General features: G+C 30.3%; 1 protein-coding gene and 3 long non-coding RNA genes across 10 annotated transcripts; 1 reads left to right on the top strand and 3 right to left on the bottom strand.

Annotated features, from left to right (window-relative positions):
• Positions 1-1,692: 1,692 nt before the first annotated feature.
• Positions 1,693-4,066, bottom strand: LOC148270922 (uncharacterized). Its single transcript, XR_015825254.1, has 2 exons — positions 4,013-4,066; positions 1,693-3,730 (listed from the first exon to the last, which is right to left on the bottom strand). It is a non-coding gene; the product is annotated as an uncharacterized LOC148270922 (long non-coding RNA).
• Positions 2,089-12,324, top strand: shop (sulfite oxidase). Of its 3 annotated transcripts, XM_088242044.1 has the most exons (11): positions 2,093-2,434; positions 2,511-2,704; positions 4,386-4,518; positions 5,721-5,902; positions 8,183-8,333; positions 8,942-9,134; positions 9,439-9,564; positions 10,262-10,454; positions 11,108-11,308; positions 11,499-11,671; positions 11,942-12,324. In XM_088242044.1, the coding sequence occupies exons 1-11, from the start codon at positions 2,406-2,408 to the stop codon at positions 12,068-12,070; spliced, it is 1,704 nt and encodes a 567-aa protein (XP_088098170.1). In that variant the 5' UTR covers positions 2,093-2,405; the 3' UTR covers positions 12,071-12,324. The 3 variants fall into 3 exon arrangements, with proteins under 3 accessions (XP_088098171.1, XP_088098170.1, XP_088098172.1); XM_088242046.1 differs by lacking the exon at positions 5,721-5,902 and having other exon boundaries at positions 2,100-2,434; XM_088242045.1 differs by lacking the exons at positions 5,721-5,902; positions 8,183-8,333 and having other exon boundaries at positions 2,089-2,434.
• On the bottom strand, positions 12,322-16,612 carry LOC148270920 (uncharacterized). Of its 3 annotated transcripts, none has more exons than XR_015825252.1 (2): positions 16,079-16,612; positions 12,322-12,553 (listed from the first exon to the last, which is right to left on the bottom strand). It is a non-coding gene; the product is annotated as an uncharacterized LOC148270920 (long non-coding RNA). The 3 variants fall into 3 exon arrangements; XR_015825253.1 differs by having other exon boundaries at positions 14,694-16,581; XR_015825251.1 differs by having other exon boundaries at positions 16,180-16,573.
• Positions 16,613-19,688: 3,076 nt separating this feature from the next.
• LOC148270919 (uncharacterized) lies at positions 19,689-24,424 on the bottom strand. 3 transcript variants are annotated; one of them, XR_015825248.1, is made up of 4 exons: positions 24,091-24,424; positions 23,285-23,488; positions 21,863-22,015; positions 19,689-20,695 (listed from the first exon to the last, which is right to left on the bottom strand). It is a non-coding gene; the product is annotated as an uncharacterized LOC148270919 (long non-coding RNA). The 3 variants fall into 3 exon arrangements; XR_015825249.1 differs by lacking the exon at positions 19,689-20,695 and adding an exon at positions 21,284-21,425; XR_015825250.1 differs by lacking the exon at positions 21,863-22,015 and having other exon boundaries at positions 24,091-24,394.
• Positions 24,425-24,438: the final 14 nt, after the last annotated feature.

Genomic DNA, 24,438 nt, shown 5'->3' with positions numbered 1-24,438 from the left:
TTATAATATTCATCAATATGACCACAAATGAGGTGTATTACCCATACTAATGATGTAATACATAATATTATATACTTTGGAATAGATATGTTAGTAATACTTTGTATTATTACAGTGAGGTACGTAATATAGTAAGACAACTATTTATTTATGACTTCATTGCATGTACAGATTTGTATTTATTTCCAGAAAATATATATCACTAGAACATTTCAACATTAAGAGTGTCCTTTGGTTAGGTTAGTCTGCATCTAGCACGTTACATTTTGCAAAAAATAATTGTAAGATTTTTCGCAAAAATACTTCATTCGTAATAATTGTTCATAAGTATTTTTTTTACTAAAAGTACATATCCAAACATTCCTTCAATTTGGACAATAATTTATAAAAATGTGGGTAAATTTATTTATAGGTATATCCTTAAAACAGACAATAATAATAAAAGTAGACAATAAAAATAAATGTAGCCTTGTATTTGACATAAATATACATACATGTATTATATTGTTTGTTCTGTAATACACATGTTCACACAGATTTAAGTAATGAAAAAAAAACTGTCACGTGCAATAAAAATTGGCTGACATAAAAATAATCAAAAATTTGGAATTCGTCTAACAAAGTCGTTCTAACAAAGTTTTTCAATAATTCAAGAATATTTTAAAAACGTAGTTGATTCTTAAAGTTTTTGAAAAACTCGCAAAATCTTTCTTGTATTGAGAGTTTTTGTATGATTACAGACTAAGCAAACCTGTTTTTCTAAAATGATTGCTGATTTTCCCTTAGTCTCTTTTTATTGTACCGTGATAATTAACTTCATAAAGTTTTTCCAGTAATAAATATTATTATTTCTAAATCAGCCCTGTCTTCCTGTTTTTCAACTGTTTTCTCTAATGTTTAAATATTTTATTAAACAAAAAGTGAAATGGGAAAATGCGAAAATATTATTTATTTTATTGGTTGAAAGTTTAAAAATATTTATAGAGTATAATGTATGGCTCAAAGAAATAAATATTTAAAATTCCATTTATGGTGGTAAATTTATCCTCAATATATTTTTTTGGCAGTATTATGTGTATTTTTCGTAATTAAATCACTGTCTTAAAATTAATTATTTTATATGCCAATTTATTGGTTGACGTTTTTCTTCCATCTGTCATATAGTGTATAGTTCTGCATATTCGTTAATGAAACATTCTTGATTATTTAAAGACAACAACTAATATGATCTTTCTTATATTTTAATAATTTTGACTCCAATACATACTTATAGAATTGAAAAATAACTGATAAAACATTACTGTAAGGTTAACGATTAAAATATTTTATTTTAATATTGAATGTTTATGTAATTATGTTTGTAGATAATGAATATTTTTGTATGTTTACAAATTTATCATGCATGATAAACCAATTATTTTTATTGTGGTCAATTTATTGTGACTAACATTTCTTTCTTCTGAAATTTTATCATGACATATCTGAACACATTTCATGTTTTATTATTATTAACTTAGGTAAATACATATTCTGCGAGGTGTATTACTTTAATTTTGTGTTTTAGTCAATAATAAACATGCTTCACAATTCGATGTATTACCGTGTAGCATAAAATGAATATTATGAAAAATATTTTGTGTTAATAGATTGAATGGATTGTATTGAAATTTATTTGAAAAATAAAATAAAAACTTTCGAAGTGCCTGTTTTTATTATTACATATTTTAATATAATTACCTACCTAAAAGATATATGATTTGCTCAAGTTATGTTTAATGTCGAAAAGTCATTTAGAATACGAAAACACCAAAAATATTACAAAACTATAAACGGGAAGCAAAAATATATTTTGTAATAATGTACGTGGGTATCATGTTTTAATTTTAACTTTTACAAAACATAATGCTACCGCATTTTTTTTATGCTTGAAGTGTTAATAAGTTTATGTTTACAACCTACCATGCGTGATCAATAAATTGTTTTTTTTCTCAATGTAATGATAAAGTACTGTTAATTTTATTTCAGCAATATTTTTTTTAACTGAAATAGATTCTATTATTTTTGTAAGATCAATAGGTACAACACTAACATTTTATACGATGACAACACAGACCCAATCTGTCAGGTGTCAGGTCAACTGTCCTAATCAAACTCAGGGACTACACACCAATAACAATAATAATAATTAGTCGTCTGTGTCTGTGTTTGTGGAAATAAATATTGAAATTCTGTGATTAGACCAGTTTGACGACTACGTAAGACTCCGTTCGTTGTAAATAAGTATAACTATTTTTTACCCAATTCTCGCGACGAGCAAGATACGGATGAAGTATTGGTACAAAATTAATATTATTGACCACTAAAAACTTTTTCTTTTAATTAAAAAACGGAATCGCTCTTGAAACATGAGTTATTTAAACAAGCTTATTGAATTGTGAGTTTCTTTGCCATCCTACTTGATGTTTATAATATTGTTTTAAATTATTTTACGAGTGATTTTTTTGTTTTAGAAATCCTTCAGTGACTCGTGTTTTAAAAACTCTCAAGCATCCTAAATATGTACAAATTATTATTTCGAAGAAATTCCATCTGACTCGTATTAATCAAAAGGAAAACCAGCAGTATTCCGAAAAACCCAAACCCAAATCCCTTTTTTTATATGGAGTGGGTGCTGGATCTGCTGTGGCCATTTTTTATCTAGCAAGTATGATCACCTTATTTTAATACTTTTTTTTCAGTAAATAACCACAGTTTAGCCAAACCATAAGAAGCATTTCAATATACCCAAAAAGGAAATTAAGTGGGTATAAGTGTAGTAGTTACCGTGTTTGAGGTGCCAGATTCGATTCCTTGCAGGATCGACTGCAATATTTCAATGTGCCTGGACTGGCAACTTACCTTTGCGTAACGGATGATGGAAATATGTGAGCTGAATTCGGTGTACCAGTGCAGCGCTTTCTGCACCACTGCACCGGGTGTAGAGCAAGAATGATGATGATAATATCCTTGAAAAAATATACATTCCTACTTATATAGGGGAACAGGGGGCACAGTGGTTAATTTTGTTTTTGACGAGTATAGCTACTTGGCTGTTTAAATTACCATAATATACTAGCAGCTAACACTTTGGCGGATTTTTGTACAGTCATCATGTTAGTTTTATTCAGGTTGAAAATTCTAGTTCCATTACCGAAAGTTGGTTCTCTTTGTATGACATTCCAGAGGTTATCATAAAAAATATTGACATTGTGCTTGTTAAATGAAATAGCTCTACTCAGGCTGTATCCTTCTGGGACCCTTAAACTCAAAATTTGATGGGGCTTTGAAATGATACAACCAGTTTATTCCCGCCAGTTTTGTTAGGTGCCACTTTTGAGGAATCGATATATTATTCTGCACTCCCATTGCGAACTTTGATAGTAGTCAGTCTATAAAACATTTGGGAACATGATATAATGTAATCCACTAAAGTTTTTTCTTGACTGTCCGTAAAAATCTTTCTTAGCAGAAATGCTAGCGCATAATTCGGTGTGAACCTTTGGCTCTCTTCATTCTGGGTTTTGTTATAATATCTGTAGAGTGTGGTGTACGATATGTCTCGATCTTTTGCAACTTCATATATTTTTTGCCTTGTCGTTCCAACTAAATGGCCTCTTTAATTTTGTATTCTCCAAGTTGTCCAATATTGGTCTTCCGTTCTCAGTTGCGTACCATGTTGTGAAGCAGGAATCTGAACAAAACAAATAGCCTAGGTGAGAAAAGTACCTGTGGGGCACTATGGATAAATTATCCACAGTGCCCCCAATTCATTTTAACCACTCTACCCCGCAGAGTCCTTCTGTAAACATGTTCAAAAAAGTACAAAATTTATTTGCAACATAAATAGCAGTTACTCAATTATCACAGCTTAACAAAACACTATTTAAAGTAAAACAAGTTAAAACATGAAATCATTGAGTAAATTAGGTAAAAACCATTTAGAATCAAGTGTGAAAAATAAATGTCAACTTACGATTCACCAAGCAGAGCACAACTTGTCCTTCACTCACGACAGCTTGCCGCTCACTAGATCAGGAGTCGGGGAATAACTAGAACGTTCGTCTGTACGAACAGAGCATGTGTGTGTGACCAATAGTTTGTGTATTATTATGAATTATTCACTGTACCCTACAAACCACTGTGCCCCCTGTTCCCCTACTTAAATTGTTTTATATTTTTCAACAAGCCTTACTATATAATGATGATTTTTTATACCTGTTTTCACATCTGTGGATTCAAACATTTATTTATTTTTCTAATAAGTTCTTCTAAAAAATGCAATAATGTTCTACTGTGTATAAGAACGGTTAAAACTTCTCACAATAAATGTTTTATTTTAATTTTAGGCAGAAGCAATGCGACAGTAAATAATAAATCCTTAACCAGCCCGAATATTGCAAATCAAGACGCAATACCGGATGGTTATATCACCGGTCTTCCTATATATGGATATGAAGAAGTAGCTAAACACACTTCCAAGTAAGAAAATAAAACATGTCATAATTAAAATTATAAATACAATTGTCAGAAATCAATGTTGATACAATCATAGTGAAGTCTGGACATCCAGAAAACCTCATGTGTTTAAAATGAGAAAAACAAAATCTATAAAACTTTAAGCGACTACATTAATGATAATAATATGTATATTATAGTACTGACATGAGAAATTCCTAGCTAGTCAGAACCGGAAACATTATTTGTATCTATCTGAAATGTAACATATAAATAAATTTGTATTTCACTTGGATTATTGTTAGTTTTCAAACGTAATGCCACATTCAATTTTTTATTTATTTAATATATTATTATGCTTATGTAAGACAGCGTTTAAATTTGATATCAACACACCTTACTCGGGCTTCACTACAATGTAACAAGTAAATGCAGTGGGAAAATCAGAAATAATGAAATAAAAACAAATTTTATAAAAATCACTCTATCCCCTAAAATATCAGTTATTTTTTAATGAAATTTCGAATACTTACTTATCATATACTGGTTATTGTAATTTAATGACGAAGTTGAAGTCAAATATATTTATAACACGCCATAAAAAAATATATTTGTACGTAGGTCTATATTCGCATTTGCAGAATGTTCTCATAAATTTCATGATTTTCATAAGAGCTGTGCAAGAACATGTGTGTATTCACAGGTCGCAGTGACGTCAGGAGCTCGCATAGCACTGACCCCCACCTCTAAGAATACGAATAATGTGTGTACGTAAATGAAATACAGCTTATCTTAGTTTTTATAGATTTGTGTGCAATTTGAAGCATCTTGAAGCATTATTGACACCTTTCCCCACCTGTAAAGTGGAGTCGGTGTAGTGGGTATTTCTACTCTTCCCGCCAGTCTGGCGGGCGGGTAGAACTACCTTTTCCTCATAAAATATGTTAACAATGTAAAGATTTGTGTGTTTTAGGGTCAGTTGCGCCTAAATTATTGCGTTTTTGTCGAAATTGACAAAATTAGTCACATAAAAAAAGTCAAATAAAACAAGTTTTCACCATTTTTACTCAAATTAAATTAAATTTAACTTAAAACTTTTTTTGAATTAATTTTTTATGGTAAAACTGAAAAAAAAATATACACTTCAGATTTCAAAACTTCTAGCTTAATTAACAAAATTGTGTTTTATAGTCAGGATGTTTGTTTATTTAATATATCATCATCAGGGAGACCGGAATATGGGTAACATACAAGAATGGTGTCTACGATATAACAAAATTTGCCAATACACATCCTGGAGGCAATCAAATTCTAGAAGCCGCCGGAGGACCTGTAGATCCATTCTGGGACCTCTACCAACAACATGACACACCTGAAGTGCAACAAATTTTAGAAACACTTCGTATAGGTATTAAAATTAATCAAAATTAAGAAAGGTCTTTTGCGATGGTTCGGTCATGTGGAGCGAATGAATGATGAAAGAACGGCTAAAAAGATTTATGATGCGAATGTGTCTGGTTGTAGAAGTCGAGGAAGGCCGAGAAAGACATGGCATGATCAAGTACAACAAATTCTTGAAAGTGGTCATGTGAAAAGTCGGAATAATCGACGTGCGTGCATGAGAAGATGTATGAATGTGAAGGAAGCAAAGGAAGTGTGCCAGGACAGAGTGGTGTGGCGTTCTATCCTCTCTGCCTACCCCTCTGGGGAAATGGCGTGATGGTTAGTTAGTTAGTTAGTTACAATGACTGGAATACCAGTCATTGTAATGTGTATAGCAATAGCTTGACTGATCATTTTGCCTTGTATTAAATCCGCATTGTAAAAAATACAGCGTTATGCATAATAATACAAACATTTTTTCAGGATAATTTATTATGTTATTAGTATAGTATGTATATAAGGCATCGACCTATTAATACACATAGATGCGCCCTATAGAGCAAATTATTTTGAAAATTATTGTCACATAAACAAATCCGTTACCGAGTTTGTTTATTTAAACCAGGGCCGCATTCGACGATAATGCAAACAGGTTTTTTTTATTTCTTTTATTAATATATTTCACAAATGGTACATGTTTCTTTTTTATTCTATTCAAATCTAATTTTATACATCTAGTAAATGTTATAAATGTAACTCTCCAAAAAAAGAGACTAGCTCTTGTTCTTGGAGAGTGACTTACACTGTTATAGTTGTTTATTTATTAGAATTTATATAATTTTGAATATACAAGTACATGAGAAGAATAATATAAACTTATAGGATATATAAAGAAAAACAGAAAATAATAATGCATTCATATTAATTAAAATTAAATGCAGTTTTTACACTTGTTCAAAAAATTTCTTTAGATTTATTTTGAATTTATTTATTGATATATTAGTTTTAATAGTTTTTAGTTAATTGGGGAGATTATTGTAATTTTCGACACCTTTGAAGACAAAGCTATTTTGACCATGACTTATGTGGAATTTAGGAATTTTAATATTATTTTTGTGCTACAAAAATTGGGAGAATACCCATTTATAGTTTGTAAATAAGTTGTGTTTGTATTGAAATGTTTCCAAACAACATTAGTTTTTATGGATCCCAATCAGATTATTTCCTTAAATTTCTTTATACTGGATGTTGCGGAATACTAAAAAAATATTATCTTATATTTATTTTATTTTTTTAAATTTACTCCTAGAAGTGCAACACTGTTAGAAAAAAGGGCTTCGTTTTTGTGCCGTTAGGCGTAGTTTGAAATTTAAAATTAATAATTGTACATTTAGATATTAGTTATTTAAAACTATGTCAATCACTTACAAAAAAATGCTTTCCGATGAAAAATTTCACCATTATTTTTACAGTGTTTATCCTAATGCTTTTAACATGTTTTCACGACACAAACATTTTAATTTTAATTTTAAATGTCAAGCTCACTTCACACCCGGCTGACTGTCAAAGAACGACTTAATACGCATTGGGCATTACTGAGCGTTTGGGCATCAGTTAGGTGTCATCATCAGGGCACGTCTATGTGGACTATAAATCAATATATTTTTTACATTCTTTTCAAACAATTTACGTATTTGAAATATGAGATATTTTGAATTTTAAAAAATATATCAATAATGTTATCTATTAATTTTTAAATAACTATGGATTCCCAAAATAACATTCAATTGACTTTCTAAATACAATAATAGATATTCATTTTCTGTGGGTACTTATTTTCATCCGATGTTCACGATAGTTGGTGATAGACTGACCAATACATTAGGCAATCGAGGACGAGATTCGACAAGTTTGTTCTACGTCTACCTAATGTTCTACGTAGTGAGTCATAGGGAACCCCATATAAGCTATAAATGCGCATGAACTTATGGACTGACCTGATATATGGAAATGATTATTTTAAATCATATTTTGAGTTTGTCCAAATTTTTGTAGACAAGGACTGGATTATTTTTAATATGGCTTTGATTAGAATATAAAATATAAGTTCAAATAAAATTAGAGAAGTGAGTAAATGTGAAATTATAAAGAGTTTTTAAAAGTGCCCAGAATTAATAAACGTAAACAAAATTAATATGTAATCTCTAAACTTGTGTTTTTATATAATGTTATAATTTTTTTCTAAATGGCCTAAATAAATTTTAGAAATTTGTCAGTAAATTTATTTTTATTTACAACTTTTTAGGAAATTATAAGGACGCTCATATTGGTGAAAAAACTGATGATTTATGGGCAAATGAACCCAAAAGGGACCCGCACCTGATAATGAGATCAGAAAGGCCATGTAATGCGGAGACACCAAAATCTCTTCTTGGAAATTCATTCATTACTCCTAAGTAACTATTTTCGCTATATTTTAGTAAAAATAGTTTAATAATATTATGAAATTACAAAACATGACAATCTGGCATTTAGGATATCAGAAATCTTCATTCTCAATAGTAAGAGATGTAATGATTTTATTTAGAAGGTTGTTTCAAAAATTATTTTAATCATCTTAATATGTATCTGTATTAAAGTTGTTCTCCGCTGATATTTCTTAAAGAAAATGCCATGATGTACGATCATATCGATGCTGGAAAGGAAAAAGTTACTAAGCGACATGTAGCAACTTTACAGAAGAGCCAATTAAAGTTTTTTTTTTTTAAGTAATGAAGAATCCCGTATTATTTTAATTGTATAGGAATCATGCCAAAATAATATATGTACGAGATTTTTTTATTAATGAAAAAAAACAAGAAAACTTTTAATTAGTTCTTCTGTAAAGTTGCTACATGTTGCTTGGTAATTTTTTCCTTTCCAGCGTTGGTATAATTATGAGAAATTAAATGGGGCTGTAAACATATTTTTGCAAGTGGAAAATTTATTTAATGATTTTAAATTGTATATACATAGTTTCATTCTTCCAATTACCCACTTCAGTTTTTTTTTCCACTTATTTTAGCCATTTGTTTTATGTGAGACACCATCTACCAGTCCCAGAAATAGATTTAAATTCTTATGAAGTTGAAGTCAAGAGTGATAATTCTAAAGGAAAAGTTCTCAAACTCACCCTAGATGATATTAAGAAGTTCCCTAAGCACACTGTGACCTCGGCTTTGATGTGTGCAGGAAATAGAAGATCACAGATGAATGATGTAATTTCTTCAAATATATTTTTTATCAAGTTATAACACGGTGATTTTTATTTTATAAACTGATCAACTTTAGATCCGACACTTGTTAAAACCTTAATAGATAATTATATTTTTTAATAAATAATATGTTCTACCACAATATCTTTAATCCTCAAAATATACAAACTTCTTTATGTTTAGCTTTTTTCAATTGTTTTTAATTCTTCTTTACACGACTTGAATTTTTTTATGGTTCATTGTTTCATGTACCCAATGTTTATTTTTCAGAAAAATATTTTTTTACAAAGAATATGCTTATTTTTAGTACAAGCCTACAAAAGGACTGAATTGGGGACCCGGAGCTGTGGGGAATGCAGTGTGGGCTGGAGCTAGGCTAAAAGATGTTTTGGAAGCAGCTGGTATAACTCCAGATGAAGCCAAACATGTTCAGGTGCCTAATAACCATTTACCTATGAATACACACAAACGCGCCCTTTAGAGTAAAATATTGTAAAAAGTAACGACACAAAAACGCACAGGCAGTTACCAGTTTGTTTACGTGATTCAAACCAAGTCATCAAAAGGGTCGAGAGTTTGGGTCGAGAATTTGGGAGTATATGTTACAGAATATGGCAGTATTCAAAAAGAACTAGAAGGAATAGAAGAACTAGAACTAAGAAGGCTAGGAATAGCTGGCGCCACATTCAACAGTATGAAGGCTGTCTGGAGATCTTGAACTCGGTGAAAAACAAATACCACCTATATAATGCCTGCATACCACCTATTCTCCTCTATGGATGCGAATTGTGGCACCTCACTAGGGCCCAAGAACAAATGCGACACACTCCAGTCAAGCTCACTTCACACCCAGCTGGCGGTTAAATAATGACTAAATATGCGTTGGGCATGACTGACTTAAGTTTGTCATCATTTTTGGAGGTTCAGGAGGTATCTGTGTTTATTATTAGGTTAATAGCCCTGTAAAATTTTTGCATAATCTTTCTTTTCTTTTTCTGGTAACATACAAAAATCAATTGAGACACAATTAGTACCACTTTATTATAAATTTAATTGGTAACCTATAAACTTCATAATAATGATAATGAATTTAATGTATTTTAAGTAAATTAATATCTATTATTTTGCAGTTTGTTGGTGCTGATTTCGATGCCACTGGAAAAGCATATGGATCGTCAGTTCCTTTGACAACCGCAATGGGTGAAAGAAATGATGTAATTTTAGCTTATGAGATGAACGGAAAACCAATCCCAAAAGATCATGGTTTTCCAGTTAGAGCTTTTATTCCTGGAACTGTTGGCGCGAGATGCGTCAAATGGTTAAGTAAGTTATATAGAATAATGCATTTTAGTCACTCAGAAAGATCACAAATGTATTTGTCACAGCTTTTATTTTAAAAATTATATAAATTCTTAGAGTATAGATGTACATACTCTAAGTATAAATTAATGTTTAGAAATCAGAAGTATATAGAGTACTTTACTATCTGAATGTCTAATAATCTAAAAACAAGTCTATGTAATTGTTTATAAAATTACAAATATTATACGCTTTATTCTTTGTTTATTAATAAGAGATTAAAATGCTGGATAAAACTGTCTAAAAAGGGTTCATATTATTATTTTTATCATTGTGTAAAATTATTTTTAGAAATCCTCTTTGTTATTTCAACCCAATCAACCTTTCCTGTCTGTATTATTTATTTCGTATTAGATATTTTTTAAATATATATATATATATTTTTTTTTTGTTTTTTTACAATATATATAAGAGGTACAACAGAGTATACAAAAAATAAAGGATAATTACATAGCAATGAAATACATATAAAATACGTAAAAATAGTAAACAAAATATCCCACAAAGGCATGGCCTGTTCGTGGGTATACAAGAAATGTTTATGAATTTTTGCTCCTATAATAAATACATAATATTAACTTCCGGTTACAGTAGGATGATTTAATTTTTTTTTATAGAGGGAATAATAGTTAGCAGTGAAGAGAGCCCTTCTCACTGGCAACAAATGGATTACAAAGGTTTCAACCCCAGTGTTGACCCTGATGCAAAAGCATACGAAAACTCTACATCCATTCAATTTCTTCCCGTCACTTCTGCTATTCTTTATCCGGAAGAAGGAACAGAAGTTAAAGCTGTAAATGGTTTTATTGAAGTTAGAGGTGAGGAGTCCATTCATTTTTGTACATTACCTTTAATATTTTCTTAGTAATTTACCAAAAATCAATATCATGTTCTAATCAACCGGTGAATAATTATTTGAATGGACATATGTAGTTACAATTTTAAAAAAAATGTTTAATTTTATTTTATAAATTATAAATTTTTACTGATACATTTGCTTTTATCCAGGATACGCTTGGGCTGGTGGTGGCCAGAAGATACTTCGAGTAGATTTAACTGGCGATCTAGGAAAGACTTGGATGAGTGGAAGTTTGGTGGATCAGGACCAAATGCCTGCTGGAAGGCATTGGGCTTGGACGCTCTGGTCGGCTAAAATTCCTGTCAAAAAGGGACAAAATGAAGTAAGTCTACCTAATACATAAAATGAGTTTTAAAAATTGTCTGAAATGCTTGATTGATTTAACTGTAGAATAACGGTTTTTTGTGTTGATAATAATGGCAATTTTTTTGCTGTTTATATAATAAACTATTAACATTACTATTATGCTTACTATGGTCAAAGCTCTTATTGGTCATTAAAGAAATAAGTCAAATGAAACCAAGATGTTTTGTTTGCTAATTTTTAGTATGTATAAAATTTTTAATTCATCATCTTTTTTCTGTTTCCATAGGTTGAAGTGTGGGTGAAAGCGATCGACTCAAATTATAACAATCAACCAGATAACGTTGCAAACATTTGGAACGTAAGAGGTGTACTTAATAACTCATTTGATAAAATCAAAATAAAGGTGAAGCATTAAAAATGAAGAGCTAAATCTTTCTATATATGTTTTTATCGTGACAGTTAAATGGGATATGCTTAATTTGTGATCTTATGTACATACTTTTTTATAATTTTTGAAATTTACAGTTTTCTTTTGAAATTTACAGTTTTATTTTATTATATTGTGTCGTATACAAAATGAAATAATACTTTTAAATGTTTTTGTACTAAACAATAAAGTTTAAGATTATTTTTTTATAAACATTTACAGGTAAATAAAACAAATCGTTTTAATCGCCTTGTTTTTATTATTATAAAATTGTCTAAAGATCCTTATCCCTTTGAATGCCTAGACTTCTGTATTCTTATCTCAAAATTATTCTCCATCTTTGTTGAAACATGAGTCCATTTTGAGACTGGTTGTGGTCCTGTGGATTGTATCGTGGACACCGGATCAGGAGGTCCGAAGTTCACACCCCGCTCTTCCTTGTTTTCCATTTTCTAAGACGGTTATTTACGACTAAAAAAAAAAGGCTTAGTTGAAATATTTTAGTAAATCATAGGAATCCAAATATTTAAAAATTATGCTCCATTTTTTTTGCCGTTTTTGTAATGCTACTAATGCCTTTGCGAGCCAGAAGCTGGCAAATGCGAGAAAACATTTTATTTATTTTATTTTAACATCATTTGCGAATCACTGAGGTGCCTTGCAGTCATGATTGCGTCTGTAAAAATAAATATATATTATTTTGAGTCAAAAATATTTTGAGTATGTCTAAATGTTTTTAGACAAGGTTGGATTCCATCAGCTTTGTCATTGGATAGTTTCAGTGAACACGCTCTGTAACATTCATCATTCTATCTACATTCCTCAACTCTTTAAATTGTCAACTTTTGGGCTGAAACCATTTTGGTGTGGGTGAGATTCGCCTGGCTTAATTATTATTTCATCTACTAGGCGATGGCTGAAAATACTTTTTAATTTTTATACTTCTTATACCTACTACGGTTTATTTTATGTAATTTCTTATTAGTATCAATAACTTTCATAGCAACATTTTAGTAACATAATACATCAAGGGTGCTTAACAAACAGACATTTTTGCCATACTGCTCTAAACTTAAACTTGTTTAATAGTTTAACTTTGCCTCTGATATTTTATCTAATAACTGTTTTTCTACTAAACAGTTTCACATGTCAGTAACAGTTCAAAAACTGTGGTGAGCAGCGGGAAGGAAAGGGGGTAGCTGCTATCATTAAAGTTGCCAATTGTTCAAAATGTTTAAAAATTGGTAGAATTACCATCAAATTCCATAAATTAAGTGATGAACAAGGTATGTTTTAATTATTTGTTTCATATATCGGTATCATATTTAATGAAACACTTTATTTTAGTAGTCATATTGATTGCAAAAGATTTTTAATCAATATAAGGACTCAGTTAGATAATTCTTCATTTCGATCACCGCTACCCATTGCAATAAAATTTTAAAAATCAGTATAAATTTTTCCCGTTTATAAATTTTAAATTGCATATACCGCGAGAAAATATAAACCATAAACTTCTCTTATATTCATTAAATTTACTTAAAATTAGTCATAGAATAATAATATCCGATCTGGTTTTTTTGTATTAAGTTGTAAATAATATTTGTAATGTTCCTGATTTGGTCAAATGTATCAATTTTAACATTAATTTTCTATTCTTTAGAATTTATTCTCTCGAGAACAAATACAGTGATGACCAAAAAATAGATGTATTCGCTACAACTTTTTCAAACTTGAGTCAATTATTCCTAATTTTTTTTCAATAATAATTGACTTTTTAGTATTTTCATTTATTTTTTCATTAAATTTTTTTTCATTTTAAATTGTATTTTTATATTTGTAAATAATTTATTGTTTTATAACTTATGTAAAAGTCCTTTGGGCGTTAATAAATACGGTTGAATTCTGCTCCTTTCTTTCTTTGTTTGTCTTAAATGAGTGAGATCACAATATTTACGTTTGTCGTAATTTTAAGCTTGATTTCAACGAAACAGGGTAATAAATTTGAGAAGAAAATACTTACTCTTAAAAGTTTCACTACGAGTGATCTGCAGACATTTAATTTAATAAAATATAAATTATGAAGAGAAATTACATAATTTTAATTCATCAACTTTGAAATGACTTTAGCACGAGAATACAAGAATTTAAAATGTGATTTTTCTCAAGCCTGAGTATTCTGTAATGTAATTCACCATTGTAATCTGGCCTGTTGTGGTGTGATATCAAAAAAATATATATAATATTAAAAATAAACAGATTGCAGACAAAGTAGCTTTCTGAGCAAACAGAAAAAAGGGAGAATTTCATTTATTCATTTATAAGTGGATTGCCTATTTTGGGGACAAATAAATAGTTTTATAAAATATATGGAAAAAATACGAATACGGTTAAATGTACACTGGGGCTGTAGGTGGCTTTCGACTCCAAATGTGAGTTCAATACTTGGGGCATAAATATAAGCTTTAAATGGAAAACGATAAAGGGAAAGAAGGTCTTTAGGATAAATGCTAGATTCAAAAGATTTGTAAAAATGAAAACTGTTGACTAGTAAAGGCGGTTAATGAAACCAAAAAGATGAGGATGTCACGCAGTCAGAGAGAAACTGTACCTTTTTGAGGAGCTTTTTGTGTTTTTGGACAGAGCCTTTTAGAAGAAATCTATCCGTCAAGTATTGTCTTCTCATACCGAGTGGAGGGTCACAAGCTTCTACTTGTAAAGCGTTAATTGGAGATGACTTCATGGCTCCGACGACTAGTCTCAGACTTTGGGATTGGATCCGGTCATGTCTTTGGAAATTCTTATTTGAACATGGTTCTAAAAGGAACGAGGCATAATCGAGATGGCTCCGGATATACGCAGTATAAAAAAGTCTCTTTATAAAAGGGCGTCTCCCTCACCATACTCGCGAGACTTCTCTTAACGTATTAAATCCGGCTTGACACTTGTTTACTATATGATTTATGTATGATTTCCATGTAAGGTAAACGTCTAGAATTACTCCCAAGAACTTAATCTGGGTCGTAAAAGGTACTATCTCATCTACGTGATGATTTTTTATGGTTGGGATTTTTCACTGTCTACAGAAGGTTATGGCATTACTTTTACCAGTCGATAGATCCAAGCCATGTTCCACTAACCAATTCCTGATGTTTCTCATACCTAAATTTAGACTATTTTCTAGATTCTTTGGGTCCTTTCCATATGTATACATGAAGAAGTCGTCCGCGTACTGAAGCAAACTTGTCTCTGAGGGAACAATTCCGCTGATGTCATGCGTATAGATATTGAAGAGAATCGGGCTCAGGACAGAACCCTTAGGTAGTCCCTTGCTCGACTCTCTCTCCACAACAGCATGACCGCGAACACTGATTTCTACCTTTCAGAATCAAATTTGCTATAAAGGAAGTGAACTTTTGCGGAATTCCAATTCGTAGCATTTTAGCTTCTAGAATATGGATAATAACATTGTCATTTGCAGCACTTTTGTCCAGGCAGACACCTATTAAGAATTCTTTCTTAGTAAGAGCGGCTCTGATATCAGATGTCAGAACCGACATGCTTTCAATAGTGCTCTTTTTTTTCCTGAATCCAAATTGAGACGCGGGGAGAGTTTTCGAGCTCTCCACAAACCAGTCCAAGCGGCGTCTCACCATATGTTCCGCCACTTTCATCAGTGTGAAGGAGAGGGCGGTAGGAAAATCCAAAATTTGGGTCTTTGTTGGGTTTAAGGATAGGGATAATGAATTGGGTTTTTCATGAAGGGGGGATGTTTCCTGATTCAAAGATCATGTTAATCAATGATAGGATATAGGAGAGGGTAGGATCACTGTTATGTTGGATAAAACTATACAGTATACCGTCAATCCCTGGAGCTGAATCTGTGAGCCGGGTCAGAATAATCTTCAGTTCATCTAAACTGAGGCTATGTTAAATAACTATCAGCAACACGTCTAGTGTTTTTTATTTATTGAAAGAAGAATTTTGTCTATTCACCTTTTTTTTTCTTTTTTTTAACGTGGTTTGAAATTTTCCACTTTAATATTTTTTTCAGAAACCTGCTGCGTTTTAATTTTTTGAATATTTTTTTTATATACCTTATTACACCATTTACCAACATATATTTCTCGTAGTCTGAAAATCTTGTATAATTTATGTGTGAGGAACGCCCTTTTTTTAATCGAGTTCAAAACAGTTTAAAAAGATGATGATCTTATTACTAACTCTGAATAATGAACACTTTGTATTTTCCAGTAGTTTTTAGTTTTATACCGGCGCACTACTAATTTAATCGTTGTTGGCATTACTCTTTATCCGGAGCATTACTGGTAACGTTCTTTATGGCAATTTAAGAGATTTGAAATTTCTAAGGTTCATTTCAATATGTTTGATGTCGAATAGTGTGTGTATAAAATTCGATATCAGAGGCATCCAATAAGAACATTATTTTGTCATGGATCCCTAGCCATTGTGGTATTCCCAAGAACGAAAAAGTGGACGCATTAGCAAAGGAGGTGATCCGTTCATGGGCTAGAACCAAAACCACCTCTACAAAGGCCCGGGTACTAAAATCAAGATGGCGGCAAAAGACCAATCTTCGACGCCATCTTGATTTTAAAATGTGCAATAAACAACTGTCAAAAATGTCAAATTGATAAGCATAATTTGTGAAATTGATGCTCCGTACTGAAATAGGTTATATATTGCAATATTGTCAGTTCTTGATGGAATTCTATTGTAATTAACATATTACAATAGAAATGGAAATCATTTAAGAGAAGATCTACGAAATTCCAGGCATTAATAGGGCTTACGATCTGTCATCGGCTGGTTCAAGTGGCCACTTTATGTACTGCATAAAATTCTTGGTCGTCTTCTCCTACCCTTCATTCTTGAAAAATATTTTCATATCCGTTTTACTATTCGCGGTATCGCAATACTAGATTTATTCATAGTTGATTTTCTACGCATTCGCCGAAGCTAGATATCGAATTTTGACCACATTTACTTGGCTTTCATACATTGAATTCCTTCCTCTGTCAGTTTCATTATTCACCTCTTTATATAATTGTCAGATCTAAAACACAGTTATGCACTGCCAGTCAAACTTAGATTAATATATTTTTATTTGTACGTGCTGTAGCGCAGTTGGTTAGACAGCCAACTGTGGAACTGGCATCGCAGGTTCAATTCCCACCAATTGCAATAAAAAATCCAACAAAGATTTTTCTCAATTAGCTTGGGTGCTGTGATGTATTACTCTCTGTATAACTTCCTTCCACATATCTTTCCTATCTGCTGTCAAATCTCTAAAATAGAGACTTTGGTAGCGGGTTAATCCTTTCAAAATAAAAATAATAAATTTACTATGCTAAGTTTGCCATTTACATTATTTCCCGTATTCATTCTGCGTTCAACATATTTTTCTACTCTTCCATCTCTTGAATACATGCTTCCTTGATACAAAAAAAATTTCTTCTATATGCTCAAAGGTAATGTCGTTCACATTTATTATGCACTCGGTATGTATACCTTACTATCCTTTTCAAATACTATCATTTTTTATATCATTCCGTTTGTCACTAATTTGCACTCCATGCATACTGAAATATCATATATGCAATTTCAAATTAGATATGTCTACTAAATCAACAATAATTAACCGTAAGCATTCATTATTTTGAAAATAGAAACTATACTTAGCTTATTTATTGATTATTTTATAATTATTAAATTTATTTTTATATTAAAGATAATGTTCACCCCCGCAGGGGTGTCCCGGACCGAAGGAAACATTTTACATTCCATGCATACATCATACATTCTAGAGACTATTTCTTGCAAACACTCTTTGCTGCTTGTTAAAAGGATTGCATCATCAGCGTACAGCTTGCTTCAAAATTTTCCATTTTCGCTTCAATACCCATAAAATCTATTTCTTTTCATACAGTTGTCTTTGTATATATTATCTTTTTTTGAAATGTATTATTTTAAAATATTAATGTTTTTGTAGATTTCTAGGTTAAGTTCTAATTTATTTAATTTGATCAATGAGCGCTTTCGCCTAAGCAGACATCTTCAGGACTTATAAATTGTTTACAATATTTTCAACTTTCATACTTAGCCTGCTTAGGAGAAAGCACTCGTTGGTCCAATTAAAAAAAGTAAATCTTAACTAAAGAATTTTCTTGATAATTTTATCAAAATCATTTTTATTGAAAAGGCATTCACTGCCATTGACATTGATAAATAATAATATGAAACATAACATTAATACCAATTTAGGGAGAATAAAAAACAAAACAAAAAAAATTAAAATGTGTATTTATAATGTTCAACATAGAAAATTACAAACATAGTACTTTAAATTTCAATTTGAATTAGATATGTTTACTAAATCAACAATAATAAACCGTAAGTTTGCATTATTTTGAAAATAGAAACTATACTTAGCTTATTTATTTATTATTTTAAAATTTATTTTTATATTAAAGATAATGTTCACCCCCGCAGGGGTGTTCCGGACCGAATGAAACATTTTACATTCCATGCATACATTCTAGAGACTATTTCTTGCAAACACTCCTTGCTGCTTGCTAAAAGAAGTGCATCATCAGCGTACACCTAGCTTTAAACTTTTTAATTTTCGCTTTAAAATATGTAATAATAATGTTCAACATAGAAAATTACAAACATAGTACTTCAAAATTTCAATTAGATATGTCTACTAAATCAACAATAATCAGTTAGTATTCATTATTTTGAAAATAGAAACTGTACTTAGCTTATTTATTTATTATTTTAAAATTAATTTTTATATTAAAGATAATGTTCACCCCCACCGGGGTGTGTCCCGGGCCAAAGGAAACATTTTACATTCCATGCATGCATTCTAGATACTATTTCTTGCAAACCCTAAATATCATATTTTTCAACAAACAAGCCCAAGCTTTTACTTGTATTATGTATTCTTTTGTTTACTTTTATGTACCGAAACGTAGCACTAAACTTACCACTCTTACTATATATTTTTTTTTTAATGTATTATTTTAAAACATTTATGTTTTTGTAGATTCCTAGGTTAAGTTCTATTTTGTTTCATTTGACCAATGAGCGCTTTCACCTAAACAGGAATCTTCGGGACTGGTAAATTGTTTACAACATTTTTAACTTTTATACTAAGCCTGCTTAGGGGAAAGCGCTCGTTGGTCAAATTAAACTAAGTAAAACTTAACTAAAAAATTTTCTAGATAATTTTATCAAAATCATTATTATTTAAAAGGCATTCACTGCCATTGACATTAATAAATATTAATATGAAACATAACATTAATACCAATTTAGGGAGAATAAAAAACAAAAAAAATGTTTAAAATATGTATTTATAATGTTCAACAAAGAAAATTAAAAAACATAGTACTTAAAATTTCAATTTCAAATTAGATATGTCTACTATATCAACAAAAATAAACAGTTAGTATTTATTTTTTTGAAAATAGAAACTACACTTAGCCTATTTATTTATTCTTTTATATTTATTTTTTACATTAAACATAATTTTCACCCCCACAGGGGTGTCCCGAGCCAAAGGAAACATTATATATTATTTTGAAACATGCCAATCAGAATTAAGAAATTAATTAACAAAAGAAAAATTAAAATTCATTCAAGAAAAAAACACAATCACAGATATGGACCTACATGCAATATTTCTCTAAAGTGTGTGCGTAGGTGGCCTCAGTCCTATATTGTTTATCACCCATATAAATTACATCAGCAAATCTCTAAAATGTTGTAAAATCAAAATACATATTTACAGATGATGCACTTATTTACATATCAGAAGATAATTATGATAAAGTATTAAATAGGATTAATAATGATTTAGGAAATATTTGAAAATGATTCTAAGTGAACAAATAAAAATTAAATTTAAAAAAACTAAAAAACCAATATTTATATTGGGAGATAATAATATACTGCAAGGATACAGTATTAATATTGATAATGAAGCCAAAAATTCTGTGGATAAAATTAAGTATCGATGAGTATAAAATTAGAGATAAAATTAAGTATCGTAGATAAAAAAAAAAACTCAATTTTAAAACACATTCTCAATATATAAAAAAAATACATGGGAAGATTGAGAAATGTGATTGATATAAATAGTGTTCTTATACATAAAACAATAATATGCCCACATATAAATTACTGTTCTTCTATTATTTTTGTAATGAAGGGGAAATTGAAAATATTAAAACTACAAAATAAGGCAAAGAGGATAATATATACATATAGATACACAAGTGTTTTTGTCTTGTAGGGTTAAAGATTATTTTAAAAGGATTCTTCCAAAAAATAAACAGTGAAGGTAAGAAATACAAAAAGATAGATAAAGGTTCCACTACACATGCTTTTCATATTGAAATATAAGCACCTTATATTAATATCGTTCTGTATATGAAATATTCCATTCGCAAATACTTATAAATTAAAAATAACATTAATATTCATAATGCACTTAAGATGTAGCACTTTTCATATTATTGTCTTGAGTCAATTCAGTATCAAGTTTCTTCCGATCAAGGAGCATGGAAAGTGGAAGCAATGCATCTGGAAAAATAGAAAATAATACAAAAAATATTTGTTCATAATTAAAGTTCAACAGATTTTGTAGAATTTTACAAACTCGTTAAGATGCTATTGGAAACTGTAGCAATTTTCCATTTTTTTGGTACTCTTAAACCAGTATAATTACTTTTTTTTAACATAGTTATTTAATAATGCATTTGTAGCTGGTCTATAACATAATTTTAATGTCCAGGTGTGCAAACTTTGTCATTAAAAAAAATGCTGGTTTGAAATTGTTTCAATAGTTATTTGAATTACTAAATCCCTTTGGTTATTGCAATCTAGAAAATGTTTTTCAAATTGAGGAAGTTTTTGGTTCAAAAATTATATAATTGAAAAGCATAGTATTAAGAACATCTGCATGAGGCCACAATAAACCACCATGATCCATACTTTTAATAAGAGTTTAGGTACAATCTCTGTCTAGGGATGGTATCCTAAACCACTCTTGTGGCACAAGAAAACAGATTTTCTCGTGTGTTTTGTATGAAAGACACTCTCGTGGCACGAGAGAAAGTTTTATAGAAAAACTGCTCTCTCGTGCCAAGAGAGTGGTTCAGGATACCACCCCAGATCTTTATCACAAAGTAACAATGCTCACACATATTTTTTTAAAGTGCTACCCGTGCACAATAACCAGCTAAGTACGTTAGTACTGGAAGACTAGTTTCTACAATTTTGAAATCTTTGCCTGTTATATTTGTGCCCATATCTGAAAATAATAATAAATTATTGCTGTTTGAAATAATTAAAATTAAAACTTTGAATGCAATATATTGTCATTTGTAGCAAAGTTGTAGTTGTGCGAGATAAAGCCAAATGTGTTTCTTTAGTAAAGACATTATTTCTCAAATTTAAAGCTTGCCATTTATCCAACCATGTTACAAATTTCTAAAGAAAAACTTTCTGGTGATGAAGTAAGTGGCTTTTGTAGAGCATCATTGAATCTAATGCCTTTAAGTGGAGTTTTCTCATTGACAACTTTCCACCACTATATAATCAAATTATGCTTCTCGCCTAATGTCATTAATGCATTCTGGACAAATTCGTTAAAAACACTGTGGACTAATTTTACATTTTGTCTTTCAAAACAAGCAGGAAAAACAGATTTAAGATTGAGACCACGAGAAAATTTAAAAATATATTTACTCTATTTGATGAAGTGGCTTAATATTGGAAAAGCGAGCCTTAGATGTAAGAGTTCCATCAGAATAGCCAAAGTATGGAAAAATGAATATTTGTTCTGGATCTTTCTGATTGAACCAATTATTCCTGATGCATTTGTAAATATATAGGCTGAATCTAAAACATTAAACAATAATGAGCAACATATTACATGGATGTAAAAAAGCGGTTTTTAATTTGAGAGGGGAACTAAAATGCATCATAGCCTTTCTATTTATACAATTATTATCAGTAACCACATACAAAACACTAAATCCTATTTCTTGAAGGCAAATAATGATTTTAATAATGCTGTGCAATTATATGGCATTTATGGTTTTTACTGGGAGAATGTGCACAGTGTCTTAAAAATGAAGAAAGCGAAATTTGAATCATAAAAACATGAGCAGTATTAGCAGCATTATCATTATTGTAAGCAGCTTTTAAAATATTATCCCCCCTATAATCAAAATATGGCTATAAGGGAATTTCATTGATCTTCAAAGTTTCAATGTGGTCTTTGTTAGTTAACAATTTTAATTTATTATTGATGTAACCCAAAAACTTGTGGATTTGTATTATATTTTGAGCCAAGACTTAGTAGTGTTCGGTTATGTGGAAATATAACATGATCTGTGTTTCTAAAAAACTTATAAGCGATTCTGATGACGATACTGACAATAAAATGCTACAATAAAGTTGGGTGAATATCTCTATGCACCAGGTTAGGCCCTCCCTAGGGAGTTATTCTGATGTAAATTTGTTGCAACAGAGAGGGAAAACATTTTTGAAATAAAGGTTTCAGCTCCTTTACTTCACTAAAGTCAACAGATGGAAGAGTTGAGGAAATCTGGATGTTAAAACATGGGAATAAAGGTGAATGTTACACAGTGTGTAAAGTACCCACTTAAACCAGCCAATGACAGGCCATAAGCCCTGTAAATGGTCAGAAATTTATATATTATTTTTGTTTTTAATTTAGAAGCAAATAAAGCACACATTCACAGTCATATTGCTCAGGAACAGTATTAGAATCTGATAATAACAATTATTGCTGTAATACGATTTCAAATTCGTTAATATCATTTATTTTTCTGGGATATTGATGATCTCTCAATATATTTAATTTGATGTTAATTTCCCATGCCATATATTGTTAACAATAATTTACTTTCTAAATAGGCACTAGCTAAAATGGTTGGATCTGGATCATTTAAAATAATGACAAACGTAACAGAGTTGTCACGTTTGTGTTTTAGCCATTATTTGGAGATTGAACTATTCATTTGAAGGCAAATTAAAAATTCATTAAATTTTGAAAACTGTATCCGAGATTCATAATCTTACTGTGAGTGTAAACTTTCTACAATAGCAGTTTTAATATTATTCAACTCTTTCCTTTTATACCTTTCCTGGACAGATTCCTTTGACGTTGAAAATGCTCGCTCCGACATCATAAACAGGTATTTGGGGCAATTTGGTAGAATACAAGGAACAGCTCCAGGAACAATGAGGTATTTTCGGGGAGAGGCTTATAGTTTGTCCAGTGCATTCATCTGTGTGGTAGGCTGCAGTTTAAAAAGATGCATTCTTGAAATGCAATTTGCATACCTGTAACGTAAAAATATTTTAGATTTTTCGTAAACAACAAAGTAAATCAATTTTTAATTATTAATTCAATCAAATTTTTTGTAAAAAAATAATTTCAAATACTTTATTAGCAACACTGTAATAATGCTTGCTCTCAGTCTCAAAGAGATGACTATCTTAAAAGTTCAAATGTTTTACAGTAGTACATTTGTGACCAAAAATATTAAAAAATTAGAGAAACTACTTAAACAAGCAGTATTCAAATGTCTTATATTTTTAAAACATTTGTGACGTGAAATAAAATAACTATTAAAGGAACTACTTAAATAATACAACGCAGTCTTCAAAAAAATATTTATCAAAATGTCAAATGTTTAACCTCATTTTCGTGTACGAATATAAGAATTATTATAGGGATTCTATTCAAAATCATATACATTGAAAATGAAATCAATTTTATTATAATAATTGATATTTTGGAAGTTTGAAGTTTAAAAGATGGCAGTTAAAATTGGAACCAGTTTAAAATATGTTTTTAAACACACAATGATATTTAAAACACCGCCAAGCTTAAGTAATTACTTTGATTTATAACTATTAGTAAGAAATATCAATCAACATACCTTTGACGAGCTCGTAGCAACAAAGTTATGACGACGAATCAGCCGAAGCCACTTTGGTAGAAGAGTTTCATCTTTCGGAAAAGAAAAATCACTTATTTTCGACAAATTGTCGTAATTTCCTCTGCATTTGGGCACATAACATTTAAACACTATTGTATCTTACGTTTAAAAAGGTTTTTCTGGAGTTTTCACTACTAGAAATACTATAAAAAATGATAATTGTATGCAAGCGTCTCGTGACGCACGATAAAAACCACACGAAAACCGATACAAACTGTACTGCGTACACACCATAGATTTACATAGATGCACCGTCATGCATCGCCTAAGAATCATCGCCATATTGGA

Source organism: Micrasema longulum, unplaced genomic scaffold, assembly GCF_059751315.1.
Source record: "Micrasema longulum isolate JH-2025_06_02 unplaced genomic scaffold, ASM5975131v1 h1tg003256l, whole genome shotgun sequence".
Classification (NCBI taxonomy): domain Eukaryota; kingdom Metazoa; phylum Arthropoda; class Insecta; order Trichoptera; family Brachycentridae; genus Micrasema; species Micrasema longulum.
Note: the sequence above shows the minus strand (reverse complement) of the source record. Positions and strands in the feature narration are given on the sequence as shown.

What these genes read in the sequence shown, in the direction of transcription:
- shop (XM_088242044.1), top strand. Translation starts at nt 2,406, where the DNA reads ATGAGTTATTTAAACAAGCTTATTGAATT. An exon ending in TGGTTTTATTGAAGTTAGAG is followed by an intron (nt 11,309 to 11,498) that starts GTGAGGAGTCCA and finishes GCTTTTATCCAG; the next exon opens with GATACGCTTGGGCTGGTGGT. An exon ending in TCAAAAAGGGACAAAATGAA is followed by an intron (nt 11,672 to 11,941) that starts GTAAGTCTACCT and finishes CTGTTTCCATAG; the next exon opens with GTTGAAGTGTGGGTGAAAGC.